Source organism: Pygocentrus nattereri, chromosome 1, assembly GCF_015220715.1.
Source record: "Pygocentrus nattereri isolate fPygNat1 chromosome 1, fPygNat1.pri, whole genome shotgun sequence".
Taxonomy (NCBI): Eukaryota; Metazoa; Chordata; class Actinopteri; order Characiformes; family Serrasalmidae; genus Pygocentrus; species Pygocentrus nattereri.
In genome coordinates this window covers 13,395,946-13,407,915 of record NC_051211.1, presented here as the reverse complement: position 1 = coordinate 13,407,915, position 11,970 = coordinate 13,395,946, and the positions used below count along the sequence as shown (strand labels likewise).

General features: G+C 41.0%; 1 protein-coding gene across 1 annotated transcript; it reads right to left on the bottom strand.

Annotated features, from left to right (window-relative positions):
- Positions 1–2,959: 2,959 nt before the first annotated feature.
- Positions 2,960–11,970, bottom strand: LOC108439118 (protein Tob2). Its single transcript, XM_017717330.2, has 2 exons — positions 11,772–11,970; positions 2,960–8,348 (listed from the first exon to the last, which is right to left on the bottom strand). Exon 2 carries the CDS (start codon positions 8,093–8,095, stop codon positions 6,902–6,904), a length of 1,194 nt encoding a protein of 397 aa, XP_017572819.1. The 5' UTR covers positions 8,096–8,348; positions 11,772–11,970; the 3' UTR covers positions 2,960–6,901.

The window sequence follows — 11,970 nt, the reverse complement described above, 5'->3', positions numbered from 1 at the left end:
ATCCATGTCTGAACATAAAACACACACACTACAGTCAGGATACTCCTCACACTCCTCACACACACTCCTACCTGCATGTGCTCACATTCAGTCTGTCCAGCTCTCACACACTGCACTGCAGCACCTCAGTGTTCAGGCTAATAACATGTTTAATGAAGATCAATCAAAGCTGTAGTTTGGCTAAAAACCTTTGTTTTTCTGCAATTTTCCTTCCTTATCCAAGTGTAGTCGATCAGACAAGACATGTTTGAAGACTGAACTACAAGGCTAATGTAGCTGGCATATCAAGGCATCACCAGCATTGTGCAAACTGCAGCCTGAATCACCACACATTTGCCTCAAACCGTGTGAGTTAAGCCATCACAAACAGACTTATGTCATTTTTGACACTGTAAACCCTGCTAGAAAATCCAGCATAGACCAGCATTTTGCATTTTGGATGCTGCAGGTGAGCAGCTAAACCAGCACCAGACCAGCATAAACCAGCTTAGCATGGAATTCATGTGTTTTTAGCAGTGTGACTTACTGTTATCTGTAAAAAATGGACAAACGTGCAGAAAATTAGACTTTAATATGTCTCCCATGACAGCTCTTAGCTGTTCAACATACTTCTGTCATTTTTATAGGTAACAGTTTATAATATGGGCATGATATTTACACAGTTATAATTGTTGGAAAATAAAATTCCGTTATTCCTTCCGTTACTGATCAAGCACGGCTTACTGACTCCATTTGAATTGTTCATTTTTTTATGAATGTAATCAAATAAAAATATTTACCCCATAACTCTGTTACGAGATTAACTAGCACACTCATCTGTGTGTGTGTGTGAAATGTGACTGTGTTGAGCTGCCAGGGAGCAATGAGGGGTAAAAGGGGAGGGGTTTAAGTTAAGTGGACAGCACAACCTCAGCTCTACTGCTTAACAAGAAATAATATATAACTGGCGCAATCAATATAAATAAATCAATATAACAAGTTTTATAAAAAATCTACAGAGATGAAAACACAGTTTGGTTTTGTAGATCGTGCACATTTCCATTGCGCTATATTCCAATCTAATACAACGTTATATACATTTCTGAAGTAAAATGCTCCAGAAAGGATCTCCAAAACAGGATGGAATTTCCCTTCATGTCATATCAGTAGCTGATTCATTTGATACTCAATTGTAAATGAAAGGATATTTGATTTCATATGCATCATATGTATAGGCACATCATATTTGTACCTAGGTGTTAAGAAATATTGTATTTGTGCAGCAAACTTATACGGCTTCTACAGATGTTTTATCTGCAATAATTGTGTAAAAGCCAATCCAGTCGTGTGTGTAGAAGTGCGTAGGAGCTCAATTCGTAAGAACTGAAAAAAAAGCTGAAAATGGAATTGATCAATTAAGACTAAAGTAATATTTTAACCACTAAAGCTAATGTTACTAACAATACATGAAGTCTCAGAGCTCAGTTTTATGTAAATGGCTCATAAACCTTTCATTTTTAGCCACATTTTTTTACCATATTGGGTGAAATATCCCTTTAATATTCGCAGCAGAGTCTGCAACCACAAGACAGGACACGGCAGTTTTTTCATGCTTTCTTTTGCCAGTCTTTATTTTATTACAAAGTTTTAAAAAAGAGTCAGATACAGTAAGAAATTCCTGTAGGAAGCCCCCCTGTCTGGGAGCCGCACAGAAAAAAGGTCATTGCATTTCAGCTGTGAAAGGTTTCAGTACATCTATCAGTTGGGGGTGGGGGGGTGGGAAGTCCAGTAGAAAAGAGGAGGAAAACCCATAACAAAAATACAGACAAAAATAAAATCACCAGACTAATACAGTATATCTTACTCTGTCATTTATATCCATTTATGCATCAATGCTAAACTTTACATAGAAAATAAAGTTTTTTTTTCTTTCATTTTATTTCAACAAAAATAGTTCAAAGTGCAAAAGAAGATACAGAAGGTTATATAAGCTAAAGACGTCAGATATAAAAACCCTTCACTTTCCCTGTGTTGTTCAGTCATGGTCTTGGGTGGGTGTCCTCCTCAGAGTGATTTGAAAACATACTGCCATGTAGCTCTGCTTTTGTAGCTGAAAGTTCTGAAGCTGCTAAGCTGAGGAAACATTTTACATTCCCATGCAGGAATTTCATGGCATGTCTTCTTTCTCCTTCTCAAACAGCTTTCTTGTGAAAAGCTCTAACGTGTGGGAGGAAAAACGGTCTGAGTGTCATTTTAGCCACACAGTGCTAATTCCGATATCAGCTCCAGCCAGTCTAGCACACCAGAACAGCCTCACGTCCAATTAAACTTCAGGGGAATACTTGACCCAAAAAACAAACTTCTAATGAATCAAGATTCATGGGGGGCAGTTAGCATTTCACAAATGAGCTCAGGCAAACATGTCCTTGCTACACTGCTCTCACTGTTAGCTACGTAAGAATTTTTGGGTCACGCACTCTTTTAAATGAGAAATGTTTCTGCATAATTCAGAGGTTGAGATAAAGTCCTTCAGAATGGTGTGATTGGAAATGGTTCATTTGTAGAGAAACTTACCAACTCTGATTTCTTTACAGTGGTGATAGGAACCAGAAATCCCAGTGTCTACAATACAAGCATAGCCAGTTTTTTCTACTATCCAAACCCCCATTGAACATCCAGTTTTTACATGCAATGTTGAGGTAAAGCAAAAGTCAATTTTCTTTTTAGGACTATTTTGCCTTTCAACACCCTTCTTGTATTCTTCCACAAGGAATTCATTAAAATAAACTGATTAAAATCTGTTTTAGACCACAAAACTACCATCAAACAATCTCTCAGACATCAGGAAATGTATTCATAACCATTTCATGTAATCACTGTGAGCTTTTACAGACATTAAACTCTTCTGACGTCCGGTTCTCTCACCAACACTAAACAATGCTGACTCGGGAGGTTTCTCTAGAACAAAGCGTTTTACTTCAAACCACTCTAAATGGTTTTGACGATGCATTAACCATTTAATTATGCAGACTTTTTTTTTTTTTTTTTTTATAAATGGAGGAGTTTCCTTTTACTGAGCCTGCAACCACAAAGTGCTGATTTAGGGTGAACTCCAGAACTTTCCATCCTAACAGCAGTCACCAGGAACTACAAAACGAAGCTAATTCAGCGCTGAGGATCTCTGAATACACCTCAGTCATCATCTGTATATTTTAGTCAATGTCCCAAGTAGGGCTGAGCGATACGGCAAAAAAATGCAGTATTGCCAAACTAAAACATCTTCACAACACAACATGCATCACAGTATTTAGGCTAGTCTGCTGAGGTTTGCTAACAAGTTGGAACAGACAACGCTCCAGCAAAGCAGCAGTGCTGAATATGATGAAAAACTGTCCTACGAGTACAAAAGACTTAATGTTTTATTCATAATGTAACAGAACAGCAGGAAAAATATGTTTCTTAAAAAATAAGCTAACAGCTAATGGGCTAACATCCAATCGGCTGCTTGTTGCTAGGCAGTTTTCCTTTAACACTGAATTTCTCTTTGAATTCTTCCCTGCATTTGGTCTACATGTTTCTTGTGGATGGAGAATAGTGTTCTAGAACTTGATACCTGTATTAAGCTCAGAAAAAGCATACTGTAATTTATTGCAATAATAACATTGCATCAGCCAGCCTTGGTCTTAGAAACTGACGCAGCATGCAACTCTGTTATTGTTCCCACTAAGGATTAAGCCACTAAGACCATCATCTTCCTCCATTTGCGTAGAAAGAAAGAAAAAGAAAATATTCAAATCTCAATACAGATCAGCAGACGTCTATTGAGGCCACACACCGCCCAGACCATGATCGACAGACACAGAGCAGAACATTCACAGCACGTCCGGTTAATCTCTTCTCGGGATTCCATCACACATCACTCCAAAAACCTTCATCCTATCATTACAGAGAAAAAAGTAACATGTATGCAAACAGCCCATTTTCACCTACAGAAGGCACACACCTGGTCTACAGGTAGTGCAAGCTGTCGGGTGGAAATGTGAGGTGAAATGCCAGCCCTGCAAAGTTAAATCTCTTACTATGTACTGTTAAGACTCCTCCATATCTCTAAATGGTAAGTTCATAAAGGAAGAAGGGGGAAATGCTCTTTAGGTCACCAACATTTTATTGTAAGCAAATTCGGACCTCTACTGTTGGTCCATTCATGAGGAAATTCATACAATGCAAAAAAAAGGGCGGTTTTTTTTTTTTTTAAAGGTGAAAGAAAAGAGGCTTGTATGAGCACAGAAATGTTCATACCCAAAGGACTGCAGTACTGATTGACCTCACTTTACAGGACCCAAGTGAACACCTCCAGTAGCTTTCTCCTCTAATCCGCAGTGCTGATCTCAGGTTTTTGCCGTATACAGACAAAAGGTGGCCATTTAACCCCGCTTTGATATTTCATTTGTTAGCTTAGGCTTCATTGCCCTTCAAATCTGACTAGAATTAGTTCATCTCCAATAAGAGTCCTTGGGCAAGACTTCTAACTCTACATTGGCCTACCCCTCTGAGTTTGCCAAATGCATTAATGTATTGCAGTTTGCAAATTCCACTTTCTATTGAAATTTATGATCAGTTGCTGAGAGAAATTCCATCCATTTAGATTTCAATTAGTCAGTGGTGAGCCAATTTCTCAAAATATGGTTTCTGTCTATGGAAAGGAAGCTCTTTAAAAAGGTTTCACGGCAGGCCACAGTGATGCTCAACCAGCCAGTACCTGAACAAGCTAACCAGAAATGAGGCTTCTGCTCAACATTTAGAAGGCTTTACTGCAATGACCAGGCAAATGCCCAAAAGATCTTCATGCTGTGCTCCATAAAAAAGCCAAAATTCTGATAATTAAAGTAGACCATTATGAAGATTGCTTTAATATTAAGCATACTCAGGCTGTTCAAGAATTCAGACGGCCCTCAGGGTGCACAGACAAGTGGTCATAAACTCCCTCTTAATCCAGCCAACTGTCAACATTCAAATCCTACCTAAAGGATGCTCAAAAGAAAATCATGAACTCCCCACATTTACCCGTCTTCAGTTCACAATGTCTGTACAAGGTAAAATACACATTCAATACTTTGTTAAACACATTTTATTTGTTTCAACTTGCATATATATTCATTTATAGTTATTTCTGAAAAAATAACCTCAGCACATAAGAAACTAAATAAAGGATATCTTAACATAAGAAATATATACATGTCATAGTATATCTTTTACAAATGCCATAGAGAACTCTTGAAAAAACAGGGAAAAATATAGAAAAATCTAAATAAATTACAAACAAATGTAAAAATACACCGTTTCACCTCGGTCAGAATGATGACAAATTGTGACCCCACCCAAAATGAACAATCGGATCACTAAATTAAATTGACTTTCACGTTGCAATGTGAAGGGGTCCAAGCATTTCTGCTGTGGAGTTTGTAGTTACAGATTTAGAGATGGCATGTGACATTCAGCTTGGGTGTGGCAGTTTTCACTCCCAATCTTCTGATTTATCAAATTACTGCACTTGGTAATGTTGGCTATTAAAAGATCAGACAGGACAGAAATAGCCCTCTCTGATTGAGAAACTCAACAGGTAAAGTGCTGAATGAATGAATGAGGGGTCATAAACTGGCCCAACAGAACACTACCTGGGATCCAAAGGAATGTTTGGGATTGTTGAAAAATTACCTGGAAAACTGTAGCATGCTTGGCCCTTCATGACTAGAATATGGCTGTTCTGCTTATTCAAATGCAACGGATAACCAATCACTTAATGATTAATCACATTCATAGTCCCCGTTGCAAGCCAATGTTTACCCCCAATTCCATATTATGGCTGACTAGCAATTACAAATGGAACTGTAAAGGACAGGATGACGAGCTCAGCTCATGTCACATTTTGCAACTCCCATTTGAGCTACTGCCAGTTTGATAATGCCAAGGTTATAGCTGCCCATATTCTTTCACAAAACACGCACACATCCCTTTTGTCCTCGCTCCTTCTCCTCCCCAAAGCCACGCTAAGCCATTTATCACAAACCCTTCTGCTATACTGCATTCCATCCACCCCAGTACCGCCCTCTCACCTTCATGCACTGCTGACCAACACTGTGCGCACAAGTGCAAGAGACAAAGATTAGCCTGATTAACAGTCAACATCATTGCCTTCCTCCTGCTTCAAACCATGTTTATGGCTTTCGGAATATGAAAACACAGTCTTCCTGAACAGATTCAGTCTTTAAAGCATTACCACCTTTTGACTCCTCTACAACGATATTTAGCTTATAAAAGCATACAGTCCCATGAGAAAACTCCACTAAATTCAGACATCAGGTGTTCTGTGTGCATTCACAGCCCTGACCAACAACACAAGCCACAGGGAGTGGAGAGACAGGGGTATAAGGAGGATTGTAAGACACTTGTGTTGGCACAAAAAAAAAAAAAAAAAAAAAAAAAAATCCAACTGTGACATGGCATTACTAGACCACATGGCAAGATCCTAGCCTTTGGTTTCAACCAAACCAGAACGATGAACAGCATGCATCATTCTAGAGCCAAATCTTTGCATGGGGCTATGCTAGAGTGCCCACACTGCTCTACCAGAGAGAACTATATGTGGGTGAAGAACACCTGACTAAAATGACCTTTTCCTCATAACATTCAATGCAAAACATCAAAACATCTGTGCAGTAGGAGGCTGGTTACTCTCCAGGCATAGGAGAAAGTTGAATAAGGACAAAAGAAATACCCTTGAAAACAATGGAGGGGGGGGGATCACTGGTAATTGTGGTCCTAGTAGTCATAACTTACATTTTTTGTATTAGTAACAACTGGTGAAAAAAGAGTTTTCAAAAGTGTTTCTGTATTAGTATCTCTAACACTCCATAGCTTCAACTCAGTTGGCCAACACTACAGGCTGGAAGGCTTGGCTGGAATACTGCAGGTTGTACCCACCAAGACCCTCCACAAATGGTGGCTTCTCCATGAAGGAAATCCCACTGCTGCTGCCAATGACACCCACAGCTTGGCCTGGAGGTGGGCTGGAGAATGGGTCAAAGGATGCATGAGGGTGGGCAGGATGTGGGGGTGGTGCTTGGAATGGGCCAGTGTGGGTCAAGGGTGGCGCTTCAGTGTCAAAGTAGAGGGACCCCTGGGCAGTGGGGTAGACAAACTCTTTGGCATTTGGGGAAAGCTGGCTTGAAACCTGGCCAGCCAGGGAGTGCATTGAGAGGGAAATGGGCTTGTGCTTCACCAGCCCTGGGGGAGATATGGTAGTGGGAGAGTGGCTCAGCATTCGCTGCTGAGGAACACCAACACTGCCAGGTCCACCCACCACCCCAGACCCCCCACACTTTTTCATCTTGGTGGACCCGAACTTGGTGGCAGCAAAGCTGGCCGTGGTGAAGGTGATTTGCTGGGGAGCTGGGCGGGAGCTGGGTGTGGCAGCTGGATGAGGGTATGGCAGCCCTGTGCTGGGTGGAGAAGGGGAGGAAGCGTTAGAGTGAGCATTAGGATTGGTTGGTGTACTTGGGCCTGCGTAGCTGAACAGACCCTGGCAGAGTGGAGTGGGTGAACTAGAGAGAGAAGCCAGCATGACTGGAGACACCTGGCCACCAATGGGCACAAACACCTGAGCTTCAGGGTTGAAGCCCAAATTCTTCCCTTCCTCCAGCTCCAGATCTCCTTTAGCCATGGCTCCAATACCCTCTGATATTTCACCCTCACCTCCCAACCCTGGAGGATCCTCCATGTAGAGCACCTTAACAGCACCTTTCTCTCCAATCTGATAGGACACTTCATAAGGGTCAATCCAAATGCTCAGCTCTGGAGGGACATTGGCACGGACTTCTTCTGTGTCTAACCCGCTTCTTCTTGCTGCCAGATCCACTATAGGGTCCCTAGGGGCTCCTAGGTGCAGGCATCGGAAAGCTGAACCACGGAGAGGTGCCTCAGGGTACCAGTGCCCTTCAAAACGTGACACCAGGATGCGCTCCAGCTCCTCCCCAAACAGGTCTGCCCGTCGTCGTGGGAGCTTGTTGTACAAGTAGGACACTATGAAGTTCAATGCAACCTTTACCTCCAGATGCATGACTGAAGAGAGGATCAGAGGCTCAAGATCAATGCTATGTCCTACAAAAGGCCTACTACAGCCTCAACATGTCTCACCAAGGTTGGTTAGAGGAGTGAAATGCCCAGCCCTTGGTGTGGACACTGCAGAGTTGAAACTGGCAGGCAGCCTTGCCGCTCCAAAGTGGAAGACTGGATGCAATCCACAGGATGCCTCCTTAAATGGCTCTGACCACACAGGACTGAGTGTGACTGGATGACCCTCTTTAATCCCTCTGAAAAGAACAAGAAAAATTCATTTTCAGAAGTCAAACATGGGGGACATAGAGAAAGGAGCATGACTGAGCAGATGCTGTGGATGATGTAGCAATCCATGCTTATCTCAAATCCTTCATCTGGCCCTGCCTGCAGCAGCTAAAGCGCTCAGGATTACACTGGCATTGAGAGGGGAAAGTTCAGCTCCGAACAATGATCACCAGAAAGGGAAACTCATTGCTAATGTGAGTTCCTGGAGCAGCATTTCCCAATTTTGCACTGCCCATTTACTGTTTTCCCTGATCTAATTAATCCAATTCAGAGCTTTAACAAACATGATGGCTGTAATTTGAAATGCAATCTGAAGTGCAATTAAAGTGATAAATGGATCTTTCAACTCAAACTCTTTGGTTGTGAAAATAAGACCTGAAACCATATACAACAAACATTTCTGTATCAACATTTTTTAAATGCAATTTGGAATCAATAGGCAGTGCATTATCATAATTGGTGCTTAGTTTTTAGGTATGCTGGCAGCTATATCTGAGCCTCAAACCCAAATTCAGTATAATTTTTTAAAAACAAACATATGGCTGCTGTAGTACTTACAAGACAAAGATATTTCCTCCTAAATTTATTTGTTCTAGAGAAACTTGCCAAGGTTAGAATTCACTGGTTTTTCTAAAATATTAAACTACTCAATCACTGAATGATTCACAGTAGGCTGATATGATACTGTGCATTGTTTTAGAAAACAAAACCAAAAAAACCCTTTATTTACACTAGGTGTTTAACCAGAGGTCTGTTTTCAATGTGGCCACTAAAATGTTGTGTCTAATCAAATAAAGCAGTATATCAGGCATTATTTGTAACCATTTCATGGAATAACAGATTTGGCTTTTGAAGTGCTCTAGACAATTTGTTCCCATCACCACCATTGTGAACAATTCTCACTCCAAGTCTCTAGAGCGAAGCATTTCACTTCAGAATACAATGACTATACATTAATGATTAAATTACACAGATCTAAAAAAAAATTCCCTTTAACTTTTTTTAAAAATTTCCTACTTAAAATATTGAAAATATGAAATGGTATGATTTACTGCAGCCTTATGCCCTTCACTAAGTGTTTCCTATTTAAAATTGAAAATGATCAATTTCTCATTCTACAAAATTACATGGTCTAAGCAATCATTCAGTGGTTTAATGTAAAATGCTTTGTTCTAGAAAAACTGGCCAAGTCAAAATTGTTCAGTGGTCTTAAAAAAAGCACCTCAGAGCTCCCTGACAAAGTTATTACATTAAATTGTAAGATATACACCAGTGGATGTCTGACATGGTTTTATGATAAAGACCTGGCTTAAAATGTATTTTGTCCATTTACTTCAGTCCTTTCATGGCAGAGAGACATGCAGCAAAACATCTCACTAACACTTAATTTTTCTGATTTATGTCTTTATTTATGACCATCAAAATTGCATATAAAATTCTTAATATGTAGATGCACTGGTGGTTATGAATAGTAAGTAAAATGGCAATATTTATGTTGTAACTTGCACATCGTGACCCCTGGTTCCCATCACCACCACTAAAGAAATCTGACTCCGTACGTTTCCCTGCAATTAACCACTTCACACACCACTGAACGACTTCCCATCTCAAGCACTGAATTATTACGTAACTTTGAAAAATCGGTGGAACCCCCTTTACATTTGATCCTGACAGCGGACTTGGCTCTGGCTTAAAATGGCCGGTGCGCAAAAAACTACTAAAAACACAAATTCCCATAATGCACTGCAGTTTGACGTAGCAATCGCGTGGTCCGCCTCCGCCGCTTCATCAAAACAGTACAGTGAACTCTAGATAACGTCCTAAAACTCTCCGTTTTAACGTACGAATCTTCATCGGTGGTCGGTGTTAGTGTTCAGCTACACAGCCCCCAGCGCCGTTAGTGGCCGTCACGTTTTGGTATGTAACATAAAGCAGGAATCATCCGCTCAAAGTCGACGAGATGCTCGACTTTGCTAGCTAGCAGGCTAACGTTAATTCGGCAGGTTGCTATAGCGACTAATTAACTAGCCTTAATGGTTTTAATGGCAGGTTAATTTTGAGACTTGGATCATTAGTTATTGTTTGTGGAAACGTTTATGTTAAACCGATCGGACAAACGGAAAGGGACGAAAAGCTGTCGAAATGAGCCGTTAGCGATTTGGCTCGCTAACAATAACAAACGGCTGATTGCATGTCTTGCTTAGGCTCTTAATATTTCCAACAAAGTTAATGACCTCTTATTTAAAGCGGAGTTGTTGGTGCTTATGATGCAAGGCTGTTAGTCTAGTGAAATAAATTAACACGATGGAGGCGAGAGCTTTTCTGAAAACATTCAATGTCACTCAATGTCACACAATGCAAAGCTGCAGTGTCAACGCACATACACGAAGATAGGTTTAAAGCAGTGACCTGCAGTGTCGACCACTTAATCCCTCGACTTTCAAACGTGAATCAAGGACAACAAACTTCACACTTCAGTGACGTGGTTTGCCCCCCCTTCAGATTAAAGATTTTGATCTCAGTAGACTAAACGTATTCCACCCTTTCCCCCCTTAATGTAAATTCAGACACACTGTGGGGGGCCTGTAGTTTGAGTCCAGGGCTTGTTTTGTTTACAGCAGCATTGTTTGGACAGGACAAAGGCATGCGTATCCTCCACCTCTAGCAAGATCTAACTTATAACACAGACAATGTGACTATTTGAAGATGAAGCCACAATAAACAGTATCCCCACAGAATAAGTTTCACTGTACGTCTCCGTGCTGGTGAGGGGGTGTGCTTAGAATCTCTCACCAGGATCGATAGTTGAAAGGGGACAACAGGAACTAGAAAAATTAAGTAATAACGAACCACAGTTATTTATCGGATTTTAATATGGGACAGTGAGCAGTATCGCTAAATAAAGACACGGTAGCGTTTCGCCGACTTTTCCAGCACTTTAAGAAAAAAAACACCATCTAAACGCAGCTGACCAACAGCACCTAATCGCAGTACAGTGGTAGCTTTGCTGAACAGCTGAAAAGGCGAAAACATACGTGCAGTTTGTATTTGAAGTGTTTCAGCCCCACATGCCTAGAATAACATCGACTAGAAAGCACAAGTACTGCAATCTGAGCAAAAACCTAAACATACAGCATCCAGGTTCCAACATGATCGGTAGAGAGCTTTTCATTAAGCAAGTTGAGGTGGCACTAACTACACACCAACCTCTAAAATGGACGACAGACAGCTAGAGCTCTTGACTCATTCAGTGCTAAAACCAGCAGTAAGAGGACACCGAAGACAGCGCAGCATCGTGTATCTAATGCGAAGACGAGAAAGATATCAAACGAACGATACAATAAATGTTATATAACGGAATTAATCTGAAGGCGAGAGATGAGGTTACTCACAGCAAGCGTTTTTCTTATTATCCCACGAGCAGGACTCCTATGAATGAAGTGCGAGTCGGACAGCTGTTCTGGCGCTGGGGAAATCGGGGCTTTTAACATGCGAAATTGAGCGCACGGAGTGAAATAACGTTAAAATGGGCATCTGCTGATACACGCACTGCTTCTTATTCCATCCACTCTGAGGCAGCCTGGGGAAACT

Excerpts from the sequence above, each read along its gene's own strand:
- LOC108439118 (XM_017717330.2), bottom strand. The coding sequence starts at position 8,095 with ATGCATCTGGAGGTAAAGGTTGCATTGAACTTCATAGTGTCCTACTTG.